General features: G+C 42.0%; 1 protein-coding gene across 7 annotated transcripts in view; it reads right to left on the reverse strand.

Annotated features, from left to right (window-relative positions):
• Nucleotides 1–25,336, reverse strand: part of TACC1 (transforming acidic coiled-coil containing protein 1) — a 120,326-nt gene that overhangs the window by 87,863 nt on the left and 7,127 nt on the right. The window contains exon 1 of one of the 7 annotated variants that reach the window (XM_046648838.1): nucleotides 15,061–15,154. The exons of 1 other annotated variant lie outside the window; for it this stretch is intronic. Coding sequence is in view for 2 of the 6 variants with exons in the window: in XM_046648835.1 (XP_046504791.1) it covers nucleotides 3,180–3,256 (77 nt within the window). In the remaining 4 variants the exon portion in view is untranslated. Of the gene's footprint in view, nucleotides 1–3,179; nucleotides 3,702–15,060; nucleotides 15,155–25,336 lie in introns of those variants that run through there. 5 more of the 7 variants (XM_046648831.1, XM_046648832.1, XM_046648837.1 and 2 more) reach the window with 5 other exon arrangements.

The following is a 25,336-nucleotide window of genomic DNA, read 5'->3' on the forward strand; positions in this document are numbered from 1 at the left end:
CAACTATGGAATCAGGGATTTCAAATATTTCACCAAACTACCATATCCCCAAACACATGTCCATCCTCTTGAGAGCCCATCTTTCTGGAAAATGGAAATGAACTGAGGAAAAAATTAACTTGAAAAAGCTATTGCCTGGCTTCTTCTCTAAGAGGCCTTGTTGAATTACCACACAAGTCAACCTCCCCTTCGGAAGAGACCCTGCCTTGCTCGTAAATATACATCCCAAAGAACCTAGCATGGCGTCCGGGTTATCGGTACATATACACGTAAGTGCATCAACAATGACTCAGGTAGTGAGCACTCATTAAGAACCAAGCCTTGCACTAATTGTATTTGCCACTTCATAAAGCCGGTATGACTACTATTGCCATTTTAAAGATGCTGAATCTTGCCCAACGGAAGAGTTAAATGATTATTTTCCAAAGCTTCCTGAACTAAGCCAGCAAGCCATCTAGCTGGAATTCCAACCCAGATCTCCTCACTCCACAGCTTCTGTTCCTTCTCACCACACTGTGCAGCCTCCCTGAACAAATGAAGGGAAATTTCCCCTCGCTCTTACCAATGCCAGCTCATCCGTTTCCCTGGGCGTGGGTAAGGGAGACAGTTATAATTTTCAATAATAATGAGTTTTACCTTAAAATCGGACATTGCTTTTCATATACATCCAGACTTGTTTCTATTTCACAATACAGCTTTGGTAAGAGAAATTCATCTGGTTAATTTTAGCACTTGATTAAACGATTCTGAAATATAACTGTGAACATTCTGAAATATAATTTCTCCCTTGAGACAAATGCCAGTAGAAAAGCATTACTTGTGTGATTTTCATGTATTTATTTATTTTTTAACAAAGGAACAATAGATTTCGAAAACGCAGCAGCCTGAGTAGGAGAACTTCCTTGAGGTCACTGTTATCCACGACAGCCATATGTCCGGGAGGAAATGTGCAGCCGGGTGACATTAACAATGAATCCCCCACTCTCTTATACCCTGGAGAGACTTGTGACTTGCACATCTGAACAAGGCAGGACTTGGATAAAAAGCATACTTTCTGCTTTTTGTGTATACTACAGGCATGGAATTGCATATTCCTAAAGAGTCTGTCACCTGACACGTGCCACGTGGTTTGTAGGGCTGACTCATCAAGCAGAACCAGCACACTCTGAAGAGGCCAACAATCCCAATACTGCCCACATGCGTTTACCTGTTTCTTAATGTATTCACTTTAGGACAGGCCATCCCTGGGCTATATTCCCAGGTGAAGACCAAGCATGGGCTTTTATCTTCATCATTTTTAGGCAAGCTTTGCTAAACACATAAGGTACATGCAGAACCTCATTGGACAGAGATCCTCTATCTATTGCCAAGCCATTGAATAATCGAATTAGGAATCCAGCACCTCACCCTCACAACTGATCCTACAGAGAAGGCACCGAGTCCAATTCGTCAGATGCCTTCAGTGAACGAGTCCAATATTGTCTTCCACGTTACACAAGAAAACCAGCCGCACATTCACAAAGATTAGTCAACTTTACCCTTGGCTTAAACAACGTATTGCTCAGAGAGAAAACTATCACTTGCTTCCTATATACATGACCCTGTGTCACCCAGAACTGCCTATGAAGCAAACACGGTTTTCACTCCCTTTTCACAAGCAAGGAGACACACACAGAGTGGTTATGGAACAGATTCAAGATCCCCAGCCATCCCGCAACACAGCCTAGAATAACACCCAGGGCTATGTGACCCCCAAACTCTTCCTCTCAGTGTTTTAGTGCCTCTCACATTTTCTTTTTAGAAAGTTAAATCAACTTTGGCAATTTCCTCTTCTTAAGTGTTAAACCTTGCTGAGTCAGACTTGTCCCTTGTTCAGGAGGAACTAAAGAAAGAAATGGGGTGTGTTCCGCCAGTTGACATAGAAGTTGGATTGTTTCTGGCACAGTCCAAACTCTCCTGTGGGAGCAGCTGCAGCAGGAACTCCGGAGTCAGACAACCTGGGGCCACCACCTTCTAGCTGTGTGACCTTGGGCAAGACACTTAATCTCTCTGTTTCAGTTTGCTCACCAGTAAAATGAGGGCAAGAGAAACTAACGCCGCGTTCTTGGAGATTAAGTAACACACCAAGTATTCAGAACAGTGTTTTGCACATTTTAGGTACTCAGTAATTCTCAGCTATTATGATGAATAAGCTGCCTGAACTAAGTTTAGATTAGTGATCACATGTTAACACCAAGAGGCACGACTAACACGTCTATCGTTTGGATATTCGCGAAGGTACTTTTTCTCGAAAAGATGATCAAAAGCCCTCCCATGGCCCAGGCTGCCCGTATCCGATGGCTAACAGTACCTTTTTCAAACTAAATACCTTCGGCATGGGCTGAGTTAAAACAGAGTATTGATTCTTGGACATTACCTCACCTCAAAGACACACACACACTAAAAGATTTTAAACTAAACGCTTAAAGATTGTTTGGTTTCTCAAATAAACAATTCTCAACGAATCCTCTCTCTGGCAAGGACGGCTATCTTTCAAACCGTGCAACTTGCTCTAAATCACGTTCTCTAAAAATGCCCCTTCGCAGCCTGCATTTCAGTACTTGGTGTCCCCAATTGTGGCTGTCCCAGAACAAAAGCCTGATTGCTTCTGCGACAATACAGCCCTTTCTCTGAGATCACCCTGAAGCCCTCAGAACAAACAAGAGAGGGAGTTCTCGTGAGCAGCAAGCACTGCATCGAAATTCCCGGACCCTGAAGGCCAACTCGAGCTGAGTTATCTTTGAGACTGGAGTCCCTTTCTAACATCTACTCCTCCCCGCCGACAGCTTTGTCTCGCGAATGTTTCAGAGCCCTTGAGGACACGTGTGTTTTCCTGCCTGGAGAAGTTCGGAAAAACTCGAGGTCCCCTTCTCCCACTCGCGCCGCGTGAACAGGCGCCGGACAGCAGCCCCGCCTGGGCGCGATCTTGTCGCGATGGGGTCGTGGCCAGGAGCCACCAGGGCCCAGCAGGGCGAGGCTCGGAGGGGGACGTCCCACCAGGCCAACCCCGGAGCCCCTGTGCCCCGCGGGGCGGGCGCGAGCCCCACCTTCCCAGCCCTGGGGATAGGCACCATGCGCTACCACTCCCGGCTGGCTCGCAACCCCCCAAACGCGGCCCCGGGGAGGGCTCTGGGACTCACGCGGTCTCTCGGGGTCTCGGGGGCCTCTCCCCGGCCGGCTCCCGGGCCCTCGGGGTCTGAGAGTGGGAGCCTCCCATGCTCCGAGCTCGGCGCCCCGGTCGCGGCCGCCCGTGCTCCGCGGCGCGCCGGCTCGCCCCGGACCCTGCGCGGGGAGGGCGCGGGCGGAGGAGGAAGGGTGGGGCCGAGGGGTGGGCGGGGGCGCTGGGGAGCCCGGCCTCGGGGTCCCAGCCGCCGCGAAGGCCGGCGAGAGGACGGTGCTGGCGACGCGGCCAACTTCTCCGCCAATTGCAGGGCTCCGCCTGCGCCGCGGCCCGGGACACCCGCCCGGGGACACCGCCAGGAGATGCTGCGCGCTGGGGCCCCGCGGGGCTGCCGGAGGGACTCGGGGGGCGGGCGCCTCATCCCCAGCGGAGGAGCCCCTGGGCGGCCAAGGGCAACAGGTGGAGTGGGCGGGAGGCCTGGGCCCGGCCCGGGAGACGTCACTCTGTCTGCCCGCCCAGCCCTCGGGGGGCGGCGGCGCTGGGGCAGCCGGCGGGGGTCTGCGGAGCCCCTGCGCGGGGCCAGCAGGGGAGCGGCTGGCAGGCGCCGGGCGGCGGCTCTGCAGAGAAGCACCAGTAGGGGGCGGTGTGTGGGCCGGATGGGCGACCAGGCGCGCCCTCGCCCCCGGCAGCTTCTCCGGCACAGCGCGGGAGGCAGGTCTGGGCTGAGTGCTACAGAAAGCTGGGTTAGCCCTGGTTCTGCCCCCGGCTACCTGGGTGACTTGCACAGGTTACTTTACCCTCTCTGAGTCTTGTTTTCTCCATCTGTAAAATGAGGGGGTATGTTCATTTTTTACCTCTTAATGACCCTCCCGGTTCTGACAACCAGTGAATAAATTCTCTTCCAAACTCTCTTAGGAAAAAAATGCACCCTAACCCTCCCGTTGCTCCTGTGATCCACCTAATACTACACTTAATAACTCCCTTTTCAGAATATTTCATGCTCTTTCTCACCCATTCCCGTCTCCTATCCACCTCTTCACCAGCAATCTCTCCTCCAGCCCCGCGTTTTGTGTGTTTACGAAGATCGAAATGCCCTCTTCTAACACCTGTTTATCCTTCCAGACCCAACTCAAACCTCCCTTCGATAACACTATCCTGCAACTCGACAGTACATCCTTTTTGCTGTTGCCTGCCTCCTCCACTAGAATGTCAACTCCCTGAGGACAGAGAACTTGCTTTCACTGTTCCCCCGACACTGCTTGGCCAGAGTAGACACTCACAATTGCCGAGAAATGCATTTACCCCAACGCGTGTTACCACCTTCCTCCCCAGTCTTCCTATAGCAGTTAACTCCTCTAACACGGCGCTTACAAGCTTATTTTGTAGTGATCTCTTCACTTGTCTGTCTGCCCACTGAATATGAGTCCTTTAGCGGCAGGAACGCTCTCTTATCTCTGCATCCAAGCTAAGTGCCTGGCACAGGGCCTGTATCCTGGATTATATACAATACATATTTGCTGAGTGAATGAATGATCCTGTGGTGAGGCACACAGAATGGTGTTCAACATTAACTTCATTCTTGCCTGGAAGCTATAGGAGAATAAAAATGTGGCTACATTTTCATGTTTCCAGAAGGGATCAGAAAACTCATATTAGAGACATATTTACAACAGATCCCTCTCTTTTATGTCCAATTTCGACTGCCTGTTTATACATTATCTTTATTATGGCCAGTAGATTCCTGGAGTTCAGGATGCTCCCACATTGTAGATATATACAAGCAGAGTATTTGAGGGTGGGAAAATAAACATTAATTAGTAAAAGTGTAGTAAGACTGGAATTGAGATTTGATGGGAAGGATTTCAAATAGTTGAAGAAAAGTTGACTCTTGGCAGACCAGTTTTTTAGAAAGTTCAAATTCTTCACACATTCTGTCTAGAATACTTCAGCAATGTGATGCACGTGCCATTGATATTGCAAACATAACCGTGTCAGAGCTGTGGTCCCCTCCAGAGGAACACTCAGCCTCTCCTAGTGAGAAAGGTCTTTATTCCCAGTGGGTCATTCCAAGGGAAAATGGGAGGGGAAGTGACAGGAGAGGAGGGTGGGGTTGGAAACGTTTTCTTTCTACTTGATGGACGAGATGGGCCGTTGGGAAGAGTTTTATTACTACTAGTGCAGAAAGGCACAGGGCAGTGCCACTAAAATGGTTTAAAAGAAAAGGAAAAAAGTGAAGTCCATACCCTACGGTGGTGCAGAGAAACTGAGACAATGAAGGGAAAAAGGAGTCTGCAAAATAATGTGAAAAGTTGTCTACATGGAGCCCAAAGGGCATCTCTGCAGAGATGCGTGTGTTTACTGGTTTTGCTGCCCTGGCTGGTACAGAGGCATGGGCAGTTGGGGCTCCAGTGAAGGGAAGGTCTTGTCTACAGGAAGTAAACGTAGGAAGGCTTTTCAGGGAAAGTGCCCAGGATAGCCCTGAGAGCCCCAGACACCCCTCTTCCGCGTAACATATGATTTGTCCTTCTCATGGAAGGAAAGCCAAGATCTGTTTCTCCATCCCAGAGACAGGCTGCAGATTGCCAGCAACGGAACGGCCTATGGGATATCTCCAAATTTTCTGCTTACTATCCCTGGGTTTAAAATTCTTCTTGATTTTTATATTGCAATTAAAAACAAAAATAAAAAGCCTCAGCATCCCTAATGCAGATACAGAATTGTTGCCATGCCATCACAAGTTCTCTGAGGAAAACTATTAAAGGAATGGAAACACCTCCTCTGCCTTGGTGTGGTTCTGAAGTTGTGCACTCAGAGGCCAGCTGGAAGTCGTGGACAACCTTCTGTCGTCTGACCCATTGACTGAGCAAGTAATGCCAGTTCTGGGGCTCGGAACCATTTACACAGCTGAAGCGTTCTTCAAGTGGAAGGCAAGAGGCTAATAGCTGGGGACCACTTGGTATCACATTTGACAGGAAATAAAGGGAGAATAAAACCTGACTATTTTATGGTGTCCTGTACTTTCTGCCTGACGTGACCAAAGAAGGAGAAAAAAGAGCAGAAGAGAGGAGGGGGAAGCCTGCATTTTGCAGTCCCTGGGCAGCGGGCTGCTGAACGTGATGGCTGGCTGGAGTAGAAGGAGAAAGATGCTCTGTGATGGAGTCTAGGAGGGGTAGTATTTGATATCCAAGGTTTCCATTTGTGCATTATACTTCTGTCAGTAAGGCATTTTTTAAACCTTGAAAAAATAGTAAAGGAAGAAAATTTTAAAAATTGAAATTCAAGACTGCCCTGAGGGGCCAGCCCCATGGCTGAGTGGTTAAGTTCTCGTGCTCTGCTTCGGTGGCCCAGGGTTTCACCAGTTCCAATCCTGGGCGTTGGACATGGCACCGCTCATCAAGCCATGCTGAGGTGGCGTCCCACATGCCGCAACTAGAGGGACCCACAACTGAAAATACACAACTATGTACCGGGGTGCTTTGGGAGAAAAAGGAAAAATAAAATCTTTAAAAGAAAAAAAGACTGCCCCAAGATTGCAAAATACACCCTTCAGTGTCAAACCCTACTCCTAGAACGCTCCTTATCCTCTGTAGAGAGATGGGAGCTAACATCTATTGGATCCCAGGGACTTTGCTTACAAAAGTAACCACACTTAGTCCTCATAACACTGGGAAATGATGATAACAGTAGGTAATACTTGTTGAGCACTTTGTATGTGTCAGACTCTGTTCTAAGTGCTTTAGATTTATTGACTCATTGAATGTTTATCACCACCTTTGGGTAGGCACTTTTAGTATCCTCACTTTACAAATGAGTAAAGTGAAGCATAGAAAGATTAGACATGTCCAAGGCCACACAGCCAAGAACTGGCAAAACCAGGACTCAAACCCAGGTAGGCTAGTTCTAAAGCTGTAACGTAGAGCTTAGCCTTTATGCTCTATTTCTTTAATTTTTACACTGTGCACACCATTTTAAGACAAAGAAATTGAGGGTTAGAGAAGTAAATGGTGTATCCAGTATTTAAAATAATTTCTGTCTTGATTACAAAGCTTATATTCAACATGGATTTTTTCCCCCCAGCAATCATGCCAAATGAGTACTACCCTTGAAAGTAGCCATCTTGGGAAGCTGCATGCTTCTCTCAGAGCTGCACCCTCTGTCCTCTTTGGGAAATTATTTAAATGCCAATTTACAAGCCAAAGGATACAATTGGATTTACTACTTAAGAGCCACATATTGTTCTTGGAATCAGGTAATATAAGTACCCCAACATTGTTTTCCTTTTCCAAAATAGTTTTGGCTATTCTAGGTCTTTTGTCTTCCATATAAAATTCAAAATAAACTTGTAAACTTCTTTTTTAAAAACCCATTTGGATTTCCACAGGGAGTACATTGAATCTATTGAGTAATTCGAGGGAAATTGCCTATTTAACAATATTGAGACTCCCAATCCATGAACATGGAATAACTCTCTATTTATGTAGATCTTCTTGAATTTCCCATAATGTTTTGCAGTTTTCAGCCTCCAGGTCTTGCACGTCTTTTGCTAAATTTATTCCTAAGTATTTTTATGCTATTGTAAATGGAATTGTTTTATAATGTTACTTCTAAATGCTGGATGCTAGTATGTAGAAATAAAATTGATTTTTGTATATTGTATCCTGCGACCTTGCTAAATTCACGTATTACTTCTAATAGCTTTTTCATGAATTTCCTAGAGTTTTCTATATGATGTCACTTGCAAATAAAGACAGTTTTACTTCTTTATTTACTACTTCTTTACCTTTTTTCCCTTGCCTTGCTTCAGTGGCTAGGCACTCCCATACAATGTTAAATAAAAGTAGTAAGAGCTAACATCCTTGCCTTGTTCCTGACCTTAGGTAGAAAGCATTGAATTCTTCACATTGCAGTATATTAGCAGTTGGATTTTTGCATATTTCCTTAATCAAGTTGAGGAAGTTCTCTCTCTCTCTTTTTTTTTCCCGAGGAAGATTAGCCCTGAGCTAACATCTGCCAATCCTCTTTTTTCTGAGGAAGACTGGCCCTGAGCTAACATCCATGCCCATCTTCCTCTACTTTATATGTGGGACGCCTACCACAGCATGACTTGCTAAACGGTGCCATGTCTTGCACCTGGGATCCGAACCAGCGAACCCCGGGCCACAGAAGCAGAATGTGTGGGCTTAACCACTGCACCACCAGGCCGGCCCAGAGGAAGTTCTCTTTTATTCATAATTAGCTGAGGGTGTTTTTAAATGATAAAAGGTGTTGAATTTTGACAAATGCTATTTCCGCACTTACTGAAATAATCATACTGTTTCTCTCATTTATTCTCTTAATTTGTTGAATTATATTGATTTTTGTATGTAAAACCAGTCTTGCATTGTCACTTGATTGTGGCATATAATCTTTTTACATGCTGCTAGATTTGGTTTGCTAATATTTTGTTGAGGAGTTTTGCATCTAGAGTCATGAGGAATATTGGTCTGTAGTTTGCTTTCTTAACGTGTCTTCATCTGGTTTTGGAATCAGCATAATACCAGCATCATAAACTAAGTTGGAAATGTTCCCTCCTTTATTTTCTGAAAGAGTTTTTGTATGGTGGGTATTATTTCTTCTTTAAATGTTTGATAGAATTCACCAGTGAAGCCATCTGAGCCTGGAGTTTCTTTGTCAGAAAGTTTTTTAATTCCAAACTCCATTTCTTTAATTGATATAGGACTGTTCGAGCATTCTATTTCTTCCTGGGTCAGCTTTTTAATTTATGTCTTTCCCAGAATGTGTGCATTTCACCTAAGTGGTCACATTTAGTGGCATAAAGTTGTTCATACTACTGATAATGGATTGTTATTCTTTTAATGTCTGAAGGATCTGTAGTGGCAGTCTCTCTTCCATTCCTGATATTGGCAATTTCCTTTTTTTCTTGGTCAATCAAGCTTGAGATTTACCAATTTTATTAGTTTTTTTAAACGACTACCTTTTGGCTTTGTTGATTTTCTCTTTTTTATGTTCTCTATTTCATTGATTTCTGTCTTTATTATTTCCTTCCTTCTGACTGTTTTGGGTTTAATTTGCTCTTCTTTTTTCTAGTTTTTAAAGATGGAAACTTAGATCAGTGATTTGAGACCTTCCTTTTTTCTCTTACAGGCATTCAAAGCTATAAATTATTTCTCTCTAAGTGCTACTGTAGCCATAGCCTACAAATTTTGATATATTGTATTTTTTTATCATTCAGTGCAAAATATTTTCTAATCTCTCTTGTGATTTCTTCTTCAACCCAATTAATATTTAAAGTGTGTTGTTTAGTTTCCAAATATTTGGAATTTTCTTAGTTATCTTATTGTTCATAGTTTCTAGTTTAATTTTGTTGTGGTCAGAAAACAAACTTTTAAAATTTATTGAGAATTATTTATGGTCCAGAATATGGCTATCCTGGTAAACATATCGTGTACACTTGAAAACAATCTTTATTTTGCTATGTTGGGTAAAGTGTTCTATAAATATCAATTAGGTCACCGTGGTGGATAATGTTGTTAAGATTTTGTCTTTGTTGATTTTTGATTGTTTATTCTATCAATTTCAGAGAGACACTAAAATCTCCAATTATGATTGCCTATTTCTTCCTTATTGCTTCATGTATTTTGAAGTTATTATTGAGCACAAATTTGCAACTTTTATGTTTTCTTGATTAACTAACACTTTTTATTATTTTGAAGTGCGCTTCTCTATCTTTGGTAATACATTTTGTTTAGAAATCTATTTTGTTTGATCCTAATATAGCCACCCCAGCCTTCTTGTGTTTACTATTTATACAATATATCTTTTTCTTCCCATCTACCTTTGATCTATCTCTGTCTTCATGTTTAAAGTATATCTATTTGCCTTTTTAAATGACCTTTATTTTTTAGAGCAGTTTTAGGCCCACAGTTAAATTGAGCAGAAAGTACAGAGTGTTCCCACCTATCCCCTGCCCTCAAACACCCACAGCCTCCCTACTATCAACATCCCACACCAGAGTGGTACATATGTTACAACCAGTGAACCTACAGTGACACATCATTATCAGCCAAAGCCCATGTTTACATTAGGATTCACTCTTGGTATTGTACATTGTATGAGTTTTGGCAAACATATCATGACATGTATCCAACATTGTAGTATCATACAGAATAGTTTCACTCCTTTAAAAATCCCCTCTGCTCTGCCTCCTCATCCCTCCCCCAACTCCACTTCCTGACAACCAGTGATCTTTTTACTGTTTCCATATTTTGCCTTTTCCAGAATGTCATGTAATTAGAATTATACAGTAGGTAGCCTTTTCAGACTGGCTGCTTTCACCTAGTAATATGCATTTAAGGTTAATCCATGTCTTTTTGTGGCTTGATAGCTCATTTCTCTTTAGTGCTGAATAATATTCCTTTTCTGGATGTACCACAGTTTATTTATGCATTCACCTACTGAAAGACATCTTGGTTGCTTCCAAGTTTTGGCAATTATGAATAAAGCTGTTATAAATATCATGTGCATATTTTTGTTTGTACATAAGTTTTCAACTCATTTGAGTAAATACCAAGGAATGCAATTGCTGGATCATATGTTGAATATGTTTAGTTTTGTAAGAAACCACCAAACTATCTTTCCAAATGGCTGTACCATTTTGCATTCCCACCAGCAATGGATGAGAGTTCCTGTTGCTCCACATCCTCACCAGCATTTGGTGTCATCTTTGTTTTGGATTTGGACCATTCTAATAGGTTTGTAGTGGTGTCTCATTGTTTTAATTTGCAGTGTCCTAATGATATATGATGTGGAGCATCTTTTCATATACTTATTTGCCATCTGTATATTTTCTTCAATGAGGTGTTATATTTGGCTTTTTTTATCCATTTAAAAAATCATCAATTTCGATATTTTAGTTGGAGTGTTTAGGCCATTAACATTTAATGTATTTATTGATATGGTTGGGTATGGATCTATGATTTTATTTTTTTGTTTTCTATTTTTCTCTTCTGACATTTGTTTGTCCATTTCTCATTTCCTGCCTTTTTTTGGATTACTTTAATATTTTTTAAATCATTCCATTTCGGTTTTATTTATAGCTTTTTAGCTATAGAGTTTGCATTTTGTTTTTAGTGGTTGAGCTATAAATTACAAAGTACATCCTTAACTTTTCATAGCCAGTTTATAGTTAATACAGTACTTCATGTAAATTCTAGGGCCGAAAAGTACAACTTCTGAAAAAAATATTCACCAGACGGACTTAAGAGCCAAACGGACATGTTAAATGAAAGAATAAGTAAACTTTATGACAGATCCATCAAAATTACTCAAGATGAGTAATAGGATAAAGATCAAAAATAAAATGAACAAAATCTCCGAGACTTAGATGATATCAGACAGTCAAACGTACAGGTAATTGAAATCCTAGAAGGGGAGAAGAGGTTGAAGTGGGAAAAATATTGAAAAAATGATAATCAAACGCTTCCCAAATGTAATAAAAGTCAGAAATTTGCAGATACAAGATGCTAGACAAACACCAAGTAAAATAAACATAAAGAAGTCCACCCCAAGCACGCAGTCAAAATGTCATAAGTCTTGAAAGCAGAAAGAAAGCAACAAAAAAAGAGATTTCCATTTGGTTCTTTTCTGTTGTTTCTTTCTTTCTTTTTCTTTCTTTCTTTTTTTTTTTTTTGCAGGGGAAGATTCGCCCTAAGCTAACATCTATTGCCAGTCTTCCTCCTTTTTCTTCCTTCCTCCCCCCCCACCCCCCAAAGCCCCAGTACATAGTTGTGTATAGTTGTAAGTTCTTCTGGTTCTTCTATATGAGCCACTGCCACAGCACAGCTACTGACAGACGAGTGGTGTGTTTCCGCACCCAGGAACTGAACCAGGATGCTGAAGCGGGGCACATCGAACTTAATGGCTAGGCCATCAGGGCTGGCTCTATTGTTTCAATTTTTCTGCAGAAACTTCCCATTTCTTTGCTGAGATTTAGATTCACTGAAGACAAGTTTTTTTCCCTTGTTTTTTTTTTTAATTCACTGAGGATAGCTATCAAACACTTTAAAACCCTTGCCTTTTAAATTCCAACATCTTATTCATTGCCAAATTGGATTTGATTAAGTTTTCTCTTAAAAATGTGTTCACCTTCATGGTTCTTCATATGTTAGGCAATTTTGGGTTGAATCTTGGACATCGTGAATGCTAAGCTGTGAAGATTTCAGGTTCTGTTATTTTTCTCTGATGAGAGTTGTTTTTCCTTTGTTTAGCAGACAATTTTCTTGTTGGGTTTGAACTGCAAACTCTGTTTCTTGGGTGGCAGCTCCAGTCTGAGTGCAGGTCTTTTGTCTTCACTTGAGCTGCTTTGAGTGTGTTCTGTGCATATGTGGTTCAGGGTTGATCAGAGATTTGGTTTGGGGATCCACCTGCAGGCTCTTTCCTTTTTGGGTTCTCCTACTTTTTCAGCATTCATGATTTCCTGGCTTCACTTTTCTTGTTGTCCAGAACAGAAAGACTGTAGTTTTTCATATACATCCCTCTGCTACACAAACCACAATGTGGACTACACTTAGCCCCAGGCTGAAAGTCTAGGAGTTGGGGATTTATTTATACAGCTCCTCATCTCCTCTTCTCCAGATTAACATGCAGCCCCAGATGGATCTACTCCTGTTTCCTCTTCAGTACCTTCAGGTAGTCACTTTGTGTATTATGTCCAGGTTTTAGAGTTATTTTCTGCAGGAATGGTCATAATACCCAGAATAGTCTGTAATATCCAGAGGTATAAGCCCATACATTGTTCTTATGAAGTGGTAATACTCAGCTTTATCCCCCACCTTATCCATTACCATTGTCCTGAGTGACCTCAGCTTGCTTTCAAAAATCAAACCTACCTTCACAGGATGAAGACTCATTTGGAATGATGAAAATAATTTGCTATGGCCGGCACGGTGGTACAGTGGTGAAGTTTGCATGCTCCGCTTTGGCAGCCTGGGGTTCACAGGTTGGCATCCCGGGTGCAGACCTAGCACCGCTGGTCAAGTCATGCTGTGGTGGCATCCCACATAAAATAGAGGGAGGTTGGCAACAGAAGTTAGCTCAGGGCCAATCTTCCTCACACACAAACACACAAAAATAAAGAAAGGGAAAGAAAAAAAAGGAAAATAATTTGCTATGGGCCCTGAAGACAATTTTAAGGGATAAGGACCAAAGGAGTTGAGCAATGGAAGCACAACTGTATAATTGGAGTAAGTCTATAATCTCTCCGGGCGACAGAGACTAATAGTGTCTAATATCTGTTCTCCCCTCCTCTCTCAGTAAAACAAACAAGCAAACAAAAAGCAACCCTGAGTTTTAGCTATTATGAATAAAAGCTACATTTCTCAGTCTCGCTGAACTTAGGTGTGGCTATGTTACTGAGTTTTGGTCAATGGGATGAAAACAGAAGTGTCAAGTTCAACTTTCAGAAAGCATCATTAATGGAGAGCGGGGAGGTACTATGGTCTGAATGTTTGTGTCCCTCCAAAATTCATATGTTGACATCCTAACCCCTAAGGATGATAGCAGATGGGAGAAGGGGCCTTTGGGAGATGCATAAATATGAAGGTGAAGCCCTCAAATGGCATTAGTGCTTTTATAGAAGAGGTTCCAGAGAGATCACTGGCCCTTTCCACCGTGTGAGGACACAGCTAGGATACACCAGATATGAACCAGGAAGAGGCCCTCACTGGAATGCAAATATGCTGGTGCCTTGATCTCGGACTTCCAGCCTCTACAACTGTGAGAAATAAATTTCTGTTATTTATAAGGTACCCAGTCTGTGGTATTTTGTTAAAGTAGCCCAAAAGGACTAGAACAGGAGGTGAGCCCTTTTTTGGCTCTTCCTTTCCCCTGCTGGCTGGCACACTGATGGGATAGCTGAATTCACACAGCCATACTTAATCCCGAGGTTGAAGGAGCCTGAATCCATGACACCACGGAGCCTCTAAGCCTGCCCTGGATTGCCTACCTACAGATTTCTTTTACGTGGGAGAAAAACAAACTTCTATGTTGTTTAGCCACTGTTATTCTGGATTTCTATAAGACTCAGCCAAAGCAAATCCTAATCAACGTTCTGGGCATTAAATTAGGGAGAAGAAGAGTCCCATTACTGTAGTCAAATCAGCTGTACCCGGAAGAACTGTATTACTTAGCAGTCTGCCAGCAATCAGTCCACCCTATTCCACAGATAAAGAGTGCTATCAGGGCCTGAAGTCCAGCTCCGGCTGACTGTCCGTGAACCCTCCCCCAGCCAGCATCGTTCAGCAAATCTATGCACGATCCCAAAGAAACTTCCTCCAACTGGGTGTTTCCATTCTCTTCTCCCTCAGAGCAGTCCTGAGTGATTCATTCACTCACTCATTCACACGACAAATATTTACAGCCACCTGCCCTGAGGACTGTCTTAATCTGAATTCATCTTTGCAAACATGTCATGAACTGCCTGAGGCCAGCTACCAGCCTCACGACGACCTTCTGGCAAATCCATGCCCTAATTCCACGTCACATCATTGTTTTGGAACTGCCTAAACATAACAAAAAAATCAAAACTAAGGAACTGCTTCCTGGAACAGAGCTGGAAAGGCCCTTCAAGGCCGTCTAGTTCCACCTTCTTATTTAACATACGCAAACCAAGGCCCTGCCGTGCTGGAGACGTGCCCAAGGTTACAGGGTCAGTGCCCAGGCCGAACCAGGACTCAGATTTCCCCACTCTACCCAGTCCTTTGTTCTTTCCTCCATCCTTCTTTCCTTCATTTCCACTTAATCCAAATACCAAGAATACATATCCGTTAGTTTGACTAGAAAATTTTAAAAACTTTATTTTAAAAACCATCCCCATTATACTCAGTGTCAAAGAGAGAAATTACCTTTGGTGGTCTGTCTTTGAATTTGTTCTCAGTTTACTCTGAAGAGTGAACACTCCAGCCACCCAGACCAGGAGCTTCTCTCTGGCCTTGGAACCCCCGGGACCGAAGAAAGTCAACCCAGGTGAAAGTCACATGCTTGCTTACAAGGTAAGTTTTCAGTGCAAGTTTCCAGCCAATTACCTTTGGCCTAAGGCTGATTCTCAGAAATTCCTCTATAATTCCACCAGCCACTCTGTGTGTGACTGTTCTCTAACACTTCATGCTAGCAAAGCTGAATTCTGGCAAAAAAAAAAAAAAAAAAAAGTCTTTGTTCCCCTATTTCAAGGTGATCCAGCTGTCACCTATAAGAAGCGGCCAGTTTCCAGAAGAAAGCTTGTGCTTCAGAACTGTGACCCTGCTCTCCTGCTACGGAAACAGCTGCCAAGTTCACAGTCTCAATCGGTATTCTCAGGAGAAGGACTGAAAGCGCTTAGAAAAAAAAGAACTTCTTTCGTTTTTTATTTCATTTACTTGTCATTTCTATTCCTGCATAATGGTTCAGGGACAGTACATCCTTTGTGTGCTTTTTATTGATTTTTTTTTTTTAAAGTAGGCTATTTTTTGTGCCCTGGCATTGTTTTCAGAGACAGAGGCTGCCTATAATTCAAACATCCTGGACTCAGTAACCACAAGTGTCTTCTTGGAATATTAACTCTTTGTACTTTTTTGGGTTTCATCTAACTTCGGGGTAGTGACCTGGAGCAAGCTTTGGATATTTAAACATGGATTCCAACCCTGCTGTCTGGTCCTGGGGGTGGGAGGGTAGGGAGAGTTCATCCACCAATACTTTATTTCCTCTCTGACCCACCAGGCTCCGGCTTCAGTCATTCCACCGAGAAATGACAAAGTGGACAGAAAACCCAGAAGGCTGGCAGGAGTCCTGAGGGCGTGGGTTCAAGGAAGCACTTTAATTTGTGAGCCTTTGGCATGAAAATCAGTATGCATGGTTCATGGTATAAAAATAGCAGCATGCATATAAAAAGAAATGCTACTGTTTTCTGGGTGGGCAAACCAACAGCATGCATGGAGCCTGAAAATGCTGCAAAGCAGAAGCAAACATGCCAAGGAAATCTCTAAAGGGAGGCCAAGTTGATAGAAAATGTTCCTTTGGCTTGGAAGTTAAGACTGTCCTAAGAGGTCACGTGGAAACCTTAATTATTTATCTTGGGACATTTGTGAGCCAGACAGAGCTGCCAAGTTACAAGAATAAAACAGGCTTTTAACTTTAAGCAAGTTAAACAAAAGGAAGATTAAGCGCAGGTAGAACAAAACATCAGAGCCACTGTTTCTTCAGGAAGCCTGAAAGTTATCCACCTGCAGAGAAAGACCAGAATTGCATGGGAATGACTCTGCCCCTGCGGATGAAAATCCGGGGGCACCTATGGGAGTTAGGATGGAGTAAAATAAAACCATCACCCCTTGCCAGGCGTGGAATAGGCATAAACCTGTAGGGAGTACTGCTATCTTCCCTTTTCCATGTCCAGGGAGGGAGCACATCAGATGAGGATTTGGTTTGGGTAGTCAGCTTTGCATTTTTCAACTTTCTTGCCAAGTTTCTTACTCACAAGCTTTTCATCTATGTTCAACTCAGTGATCCATGTTGCTGTTGACACTGTAACCATTTTCTTGAGCATCTGAGATCTAAAAAGGTGTGGGCAGCAGAAGTGGGAGCCATAGACTCCATCTTTTGGCTCCTCGGCAGCTCCAGGAATAGTCCCTAGAAAAAAGAAGGGGCTCTTGAGGCCGGCCCTGTGGCCGAGTGGTTAAGTTCGTGTGCTCTGCTGCCTTGGCTCAGGGTTTCGCTGGTTCGAATCCTGGGCACGGACATGGCACTGCTCATCAAGCCAAGCTGAGCTGGCATCCCACATGCGACAATTAGAAGGACCCATAACTAAGAATATACAACCATGTACCGGGGGGCTTTGGGGAGAAAAAGGGAAAGAAAATAAATAAAATCTTCTTTTAAAAAAAAAAAGAAGGGGCTCTGATCCTACCTCTAGAACAGAGCAGGGCATAAGATGGTCAGCGCAAAAAGGGAAGCAGGGGCTCGAGCAAGGTGGAATGAATGTGAGGAACTGAATACCTGGGCTGCCTGAATCAAAGCAGGCTAAAGGACAGTCGTAGGGCCCAAGAACTGAAAGGGGCCAATGGGATCATCTGATTCCAAATCCCACCTGATGCAGGAATCCTCTGCTCAAGATTCCTCGGCCAATCACTGCTTGGAATTTTCAAAGATACTTCTGGCAGACACAGAGATGCCTGCACTCAGATCACTCTCCAGGAGAGGACTTAGCAACCCAACTCAAGGAATGTGGTTAGCTGATAACCTCCAGCTGTTAGTGCTTTCAGGGTCTGCCTCAACGTTTGAGCTGAGATGAGTCTTTTCTGGCAGTCTCCAGCCAATGGCTGAGCAAGGCAGCAGTTTAAAGGCCTGACCACTTCTGACCAACATGGGACTCCTCGAATGGGCAATCTCTGTGTTGGCGCTCCACATCGGCCTGGCAGACTTAGTCCAATCTGCATCAAAGTCTGAATGCTCTCCTGCCAATCTTGCTTTCTCTCCCTTTCCTTCCCCAGGTGTCACTCCTCAATAAGCCTTAATATTTAAAGCACAGGGAATTTTTTTTTTTAGGGCACGGAACTATTCTATATGACACTGTAATGGTGGAAATATGACACTATGCATTTATCAAAACCTATAGAACGTTATACCACAAAGAGTGAATCTTGATATGTGAAAATTAAAGAAAAATTATTTAAGAGGCAGGGGATCCCAGGATGAAATGCAGTCTGTGACAAAACAATCTAACTGTATTACAAATGTATGAAATACTTTCACTGAAGGGGCTGTTGGGGAAAATGTTCTGATCTAAGTAACTTTGGAAACAAGTGAGTCTGTAAGACTAAAGACAAAAGGAACTATACATACGCACTGCTATAAATCTAGCTGATAAAGTTGTTTCCTGTGGGAGTATGTGTTAATAATTCTAATGCCACTATACATGTATATTGCAATTGAACAGTGGAGTAAATGGATGGACGGCAGACAGTGGGAGCCAGGTTTCTTATTGTTGGAATTAGAAGTTCTGGATAACCAAGGGGAGGTCTAGATGAATCCATGTGGGAATGGATTAGGGTTGGAGACATCAGTATGAATTCACGTTTTGCTTGATATAGATTCAGATGGTTACATATAGAAATATTTATAAATGTGTATATATACACAGGTTAGTATGCATACATATATCTTCTTGCTCTGTCATCTAAGAGGGCCTAGAAACGACAGCACCTCAGTAGCAGCAAGCAGACCTAACACCCAGAACTTAGTTTTCAATACCATTCTCCAATCAAAGGAACCAGGGCTACTTAGAGAAACAGCTGATTCTAGAACTGGGGCAGGAAATACGCAAGATGAGCCTGGAGCAAGCTGTAGTGCCAGAAAGTAGAGAAGTTCTCAAAAAACAACACCAAAACCCACATTGATAGGTGTATAACAAAGGGACACCGAAGCCAACTGAAAGAGTTCCCAAGGACCTAAGCTGGAACAAATTGGGCAACAAAACTAATAAATTAGTATTGAATTATAACCTAAAGCATAAAATAAAAACGCATGAGTCTCTACGAATATAAATAAGTGGTTTAACAAATAAATAAATGAAGAGAAGAGAGAAATATTCCATGAGAAGAATTCCAAATAATTTACTTAGATATTCTACTCTCAGTGAGGCAATGCTTAACTCTCTGCTCCTTAAGCATAGGCTGTGCATAGTGACTTCCTTCCAAAAGATACAATATGGAAAGAGGGGGGAAAGCGAGTAAATTTACAGTGGAGAAGTCTGACAAACACTGCTTCAGCTGGTAATCAAGGTTAACACCAATGTTGATAGTACGTATCCTTGATATGACACGATGAAATGGCACTTTACGTCTGCGGTCTTCCACCCAAGAACCCATGACCCCAGTGTAATAATGAGAGAAATATAAGACAAGTCCCAAATGAGAAACATTCTACAAAATGTGGGATCGGCAATCAAAACTTTTAAGGTCATCAAAAACAAGGAAAGTCTGAGAAACTGTCAAGCCAAGAGTAACCTAAAGAGGCATGACTACTAAATGCTCTATGGCATCCCGCAAGGGATCTTGGAACAGAAAGTGTACACTAGGCAAAAGCTAGGGAAACTGAAATAAAGTATAGACTTTAATTAGTAAGAATGCATCAATATTGGTCCATTAATTGTGACATGTACCACACAAACATTAAATGATAATAATAGGGGATTCCGGATGTGAGTTATATTGGAACACTGTACTATCTTCATAATTTTTCTGTAAACCTAAAACTGTTGTAAAATAAGAAGTTTATTTTTTAAAAACTCCCTTACATTGTTAAAATTAGCTTTATTATATTTAGTTAACATCTGCCTGCCGATAATTTTACCATCTTGAGTGACACTTGAGGATCCTCTGCCTGGATCCCTCCTAACCTGGATCTTCACGTGGCTGCCATTTGTTGTCATTTGGGACTCAGCTCAAACATCACCACCTAAGGGAGGGCTTTCCTAACTACCTAGTCTGAAGAGCATCCCTAGTACCCATCCCTATCATCTTACCTTGTCCTGCTTATTCTGAAATTATTTTGATTTTGTGTATTGTCTTGTAACCACCCTCATCTATGAAGCCCAGGCCCTCACTAGTTTCGCCCACAGAGATCTTCTCGAGTACCTAGAAAGGAGCCTGGAAATACAGCGGGTACTAAAAAAATACTAGTTGAATGAACAGATACAAAATTGGTCTACTTTCCCTCTTCATGATAGTCCTTCAAACATATGATCCTGCATCCCTCTAAGTTTTCTTTTCTTCAAGCTGTAAATCTCTAGATTCTTCACATGCTTCTCATCTGACATAATCTCCTTGTACTGGATAACAATATAGCAGTAATAAAAAAATTTATTTATTTAAGGCTTTACCATGTGCTGTGCACTGTGTTAAGTAAGCACTTTTAAAACAGTCTTTTATCTTCACAAAATTTATGCTCTATGAGTCAGGTACTGTTGGACGATTTCTGGAATGTCATTATCCCACTTAAATAATGGCCCCAGATCTGAACTCTACTGACTAGATGCAATCTGGACAGAAGAACTATTACCTTCCCTGATGTATTCATCTACCAACATGACCTATTTGGGGGGTAGGTTTGCTTAAGCAGCAGTGAAGCAATGGTCACTGTTGTCTTCTGGCCAGTGGCCCTCACACTGGTCTGTGATGAGACAAGGAGCTTGTGGCCGAATGGAAACCAATTACCTCACCAAGTGCACTGTTTAGTTCAGCTGCCTTGCTTCCACAGAAGACTTTCTTGATGTAGGAAGCTGTGTGCTGGTCTATATTCTGGCCCAGGCGCCTCATCTCACTGTGGACTGGCACTCTGAGTAGCACTGATCTAAGACACAATTCTCAGCATTCTTTGCTTCTTCTGTGTTGTAACATACACTCGCTGTCTAGTGCATTCCCACTACCCGCCAATTTCTAGTAAATGGAACCATTCAGTAAAAATCCTAGAAAGAATACTCAAAGATTGCCCAGAAGGAGGGCAGTTGGTGAGAAGGTGGGATAAGGTGGCATAGTGGGAAAGTACTTAGATTGTGTCCTAAGATTTCTATTTTAGTCCTGGATTTGTCATTAACCAGTTGTGGGTAAGGAAATTCCCCTCTCCAGTTCTCATTTTCCTCATCTGTAAAAGGACGTGGTGAGCCAGGTAATTTCTGAGGGCCTTCTAGTTTTTGTGCTCTAGGATCTAACCCTTTGAGTCAAATGACTTCCACATAGTGAATATCCCTAGGCTAGGCCCTTCTACAACTATCATGTCGCCAGCACATCGCCACCATTTTGCCTCCCACAGTGTTTTGCCTGGTGACTAATCAGCTGGCTTCAGAACGGGAATGTCACAGTGGTATCTAGCTGCCAGGCCCAAAGATAAGAGAGTTAGAGAGTCTAGCGGCTGAAAGTCATCTTCAACAACGTGTGTCCCCCAAAGATTGGGTAATGCTTTTGTCAAGCATAAGGTGTCATAAACATGTGCCATTAAAACTGCTCTGCAGTTTTCCAGTTCTGCATATAAAGAGCTTGGAGGTTGCCGCTTTGTATTAACAACCAGTAAAAAGCTGAACAGACTGAAAAATCAAAATCTCTTCTTGGATCTGTAGAGAGGGGAGGACACAGGGCAAATCACTGCCCCCAAGATTGGAGAGACAGTCAGGTGACTCAAGAAGTCACTGCTCGCTGGAGCAGAAACTCATAAGCAGAAACACCATGGAAACCATGAATTGCTGGAGGCTCAGCGCCAAAAACTCTGAGAGTTAAAAACTCCAGGGGGACCAAGTCATAGAGGGGCCCCCACAGCATTGTGAGATTTATCTCCAGGAGTTTGGTCAGATTCCTAGAGTAAACATCAGAGAAAAATTCTCTTGGACTTCCAGCAGGGGGAGGGGGAAAGAAACCATTTTGAAACACTCCTGGAACAGGCCTTTTTCTTTTAGGCACTTGGGGGAAGATCAAAGTTTCTTTCAGAGTCTTTGTTCTTAAAAACAATCAAGCCAGGGGCCAGCCCAGTGCTGTAGTGGTTAAGTTTGTGCACTCCTCTTCAGGGGCCCAGGTTCGCAGGTTAGGGCCCCAGGCATGGACCCACGCACTGCTCATCAAGTCATGCTGTGGCAGCGTCCCACATTCAAAATAAAGGAGGGTTGCCACAGATGTTAGCTAAGTGACAACCTTCTCTAAGCAAAAAGAGGAAGATTGTCAAGGGATTGTTATGTTAGCTCAGAGTCAGTTTTCCTCACCAAAAAATAAACAAAAAAACAAAAAACAAAAGCAAGCCAAAGAGACACATTTGGAATGGCCAATTCTGATCCTCCACACTTGAAAATAACTTCTATTTTCCTGGTTCTTCATATGTCAGATAATGTCAGAGCATTCTGTTCTTCTCAACAAGGCCTCAGGGGAAACTAGTTAACCAGAGCCTGACCTGCTAGGGTATTATCGAGACTAACAGACGTAGGGAAGGAAAACACTCAACTCCAACCCATCCTCACCATCCTGACCCAAATAAACAGGGGAAAAAAACTAAGAAACACTATAAAGTTCACAGTCCACAGTCATGGGTTCACTAAAAGACTGAGACCTAATCCTAGGACTACAGAACGCTTCTCCATCCCCACACCTCACCACCACGCTACTAAAGGGCAATTTACAACAGTTTCTTTTACTCAGTACATCATGTCTGGCTATCAAGAAAAAAACTCAACAACACCATCAATCAACTCGATATAACGGACATCTAGAGACAACTTCATCCAACAACAGCAGAATTCATATTTTCTCAAGTTCACATGGAACATTCACCAAGACATACCACATTCTGGGCCATAAAACACACCTAAATAAAAGAGTAGAAGTCATATGATGTCTGTGTCAGTGGACATTCCACAGTGGAATTAAACTAGAAATCAACAAGAGAAAGATAACTGGAGAATCCCCAAATATGTGAAGATTAAATGACACACTTCTAAATAATACATGGGTCAGAGAAGAACTCTCAAGAGAAATTTAAAAATATTTTGAACTATATGAAAATTAAAGCACAGTATCAAAATTTGTTGGATGCAGCAAAAGCAATGCTTAGAGGGAAATTTATAGCATTGAATGCATAGATTACAAGAGAAGAAAGATCTAAAAATCAATACTCTACATTTCCACCTTAGCAAACTAGAAAAAGAAGAGCAAATTAAATCCAAAGGAAGCAGAAGAAAAGAAATAATAAAAATTAGTGCAGAAATCAATGAAATTGAAAGTAGGAAATCAATAGACAAAATCAATGAAACCAAAAGCTGGTTCCTTGAAAAGATCAATAAAATCAAAAGCCTATAGCCAGGCTTTTGAAGAAAAAGCCTATAGCCAGCCTTTTTTAAGAAAAAAGAGAGAGGACACAAATTACTAGTATCAGAAATGAAAGAGGGACATCACTACAGATCCCATGGAAATTAAAAAGATACTAAAGGAATACTATGAACAACTCTCTACTCATAAATTTGATAACCTAGCTGAAGTGAACCAATTCCTTGAATGACACAATTTGCCAACTCACACGGGAAAAAAACAGGTGGTCTAAATAGGTCTATATCTATTAAAGAAATTGAGTCAATAATTAATAACCTCACCAAACAGAAAGCACTGAGCTTCCTATGTGCCAAAAATGAACAAATGGAACTTGAAATTAAAAACACAATACCATTTACATTGTCACCCTCCAAAATGAAATACGTAGGTATAAATCTAACAAAATTTGCATAAGATCTATATGAGGGGAACTATAAAACTCTGATGAACAAAACCAAAGAAGAACTAAATAAATGGAGAGATATCTCATGTTCATGAAGAGGAAGACTCGATATTGTCAAGTTGTCAGTTCTTCCCAACTTGACCTATAGATTTGATGCAATCCCAACCAAAATCAAAACCAAAAGCAAGTTATTTTATGGATATTGACAAACTGATTCTAAAGTTTATATGGAGAGCAAAAAAACCCAGAACAGCCAATATAATATTCAGGGAGAAGAACTAAGTTGTAGGACTGACACTACTCAACTTCAAGACTTACTATAAAGCTACGGTAATCAAGACAGTGTGGTATTGGCAAAAGAATAGACAAATAGATCAATGGAACAGAACAGAGAGCCCAGAAATAGACCCACATAAATATAGTCAAAGGAACAAAGGCAACACAGTGGAACAAAGCACATTTCAACAAATGGTGCTGGAACAACTGGACATCCACATGCAAAAACATGAATCTAGACACAGATCTTACATGCTTCACAAAGTTGACTCAAAATGGATCACAGACCGAAATGGAAAATGCAAAACAGTAAAACTCTTAGAAAATAATATAAGAGAAAATCTACATAACCTAGGGTGTGGCAAGGAGGTTTTAGATGCAACACCAAAGGCACAATCCAAGAAAGAAAGAATTAATAAGCTGGACTCGTTAAAATTTTCTGCTGTGCAAAAGACACTGTCAAGAGAATGAGAAGACAAGCCACAGACTGGGAGAAAATATTTGCAAAAGACATATCTGATAAAAGATTGTTATCCAAAATATACAAAGAACTCTTAAAACTCAACAAGAAGAAAACAAACAAGCTGATTAAAAAATAAGCCAAAGACCTTAAAAGACATCTCACCAAAGAAGACATACAGATGGCAAATAAGCATTTGAAAAGATGTTCCGCATCATATGTCATCAGGGAAACGCAAATTAAAACAACAATGAGATACCACTACACACCAATTAAAAGAGCCAAAGTCTGGAACACTGACAACACCAAATATTGATGAGGATGTGGAGCAACAAAAAGCCTGATACTTTGCTGGTGGAAATGTAAAATTGTACAGCCACTTTGGAAGACAGTTTGACAATTTCTTATAAAACTAAACATACTCTTACCATACAATCCAGCAATCACACTCCTTGGTACTTATTCAAAGGAGTTGAAAGCGTATGTACACACAGAAATCTGCATGTAGCTGTTATAGCATCTTTCTTCATAACCGCCAAAACTTGGAAGCAACCAAGATGTCCTTCAGTAGGTAAATGAATAAACTGTGGTACATGTAAACAATGGAATATTATTCAGGGCTAAAAAGAAATGAGCTATAAAGCCATGAAAAGACATGGAGGAACCTTAAATGCATACAATTAAGTGAAAGAAGTCAATCTGAAAAGGCTACAAGCTCCATGATTCCAACTATATGACATCCTGGAAAAGACAAAACTATGGAGAGAGTAAAAAGTTCAGTGGTTGCCAGGGTTGGAGGGGGTTGTGGAGAGAGATGAATAGGCATAGTACAGAGGATTTTTAGGGCAGTGAAAACACTCTGTAAGAGATTATAATCATGGCTATAGATCTTTATACATTTGTCCCAACCCACAGAATGTATAACACCAAGAGAGAGCCCTAAGTAAACTATGGACTTTGTGTGATTATGGTGCACCAATGTAGGGTCATCCTTGGTAAAAAAAAAAGGACCATTCTGGTGAGTGTTGATAATGGGGAGGCTAAGCATGTGTGGGAGCAGGAAGCATATGGGAAACCTTTGTACCTTCCTCTCAATTTTGTTGTAATCTAAAACTGCTCTAAAATAATAAAGTCTTAAAACAACTGTTCTGAAGGAATTCTCCTGTGCC

Source organism: Equus quagga, chromosome 22 (assembly GCF_021613505.1).
Source record: "Equus quagga isolate Etosha38 chromosome 22, UCLA_HA_Equagga_1.0, whole genome shotgun sequence".
NCBI classification, from domain to species: Eukaryota; Metazoa; Chordata; class Mammalia; order Perissodactyla; family Equidae; genus Equus; species Equus quagga.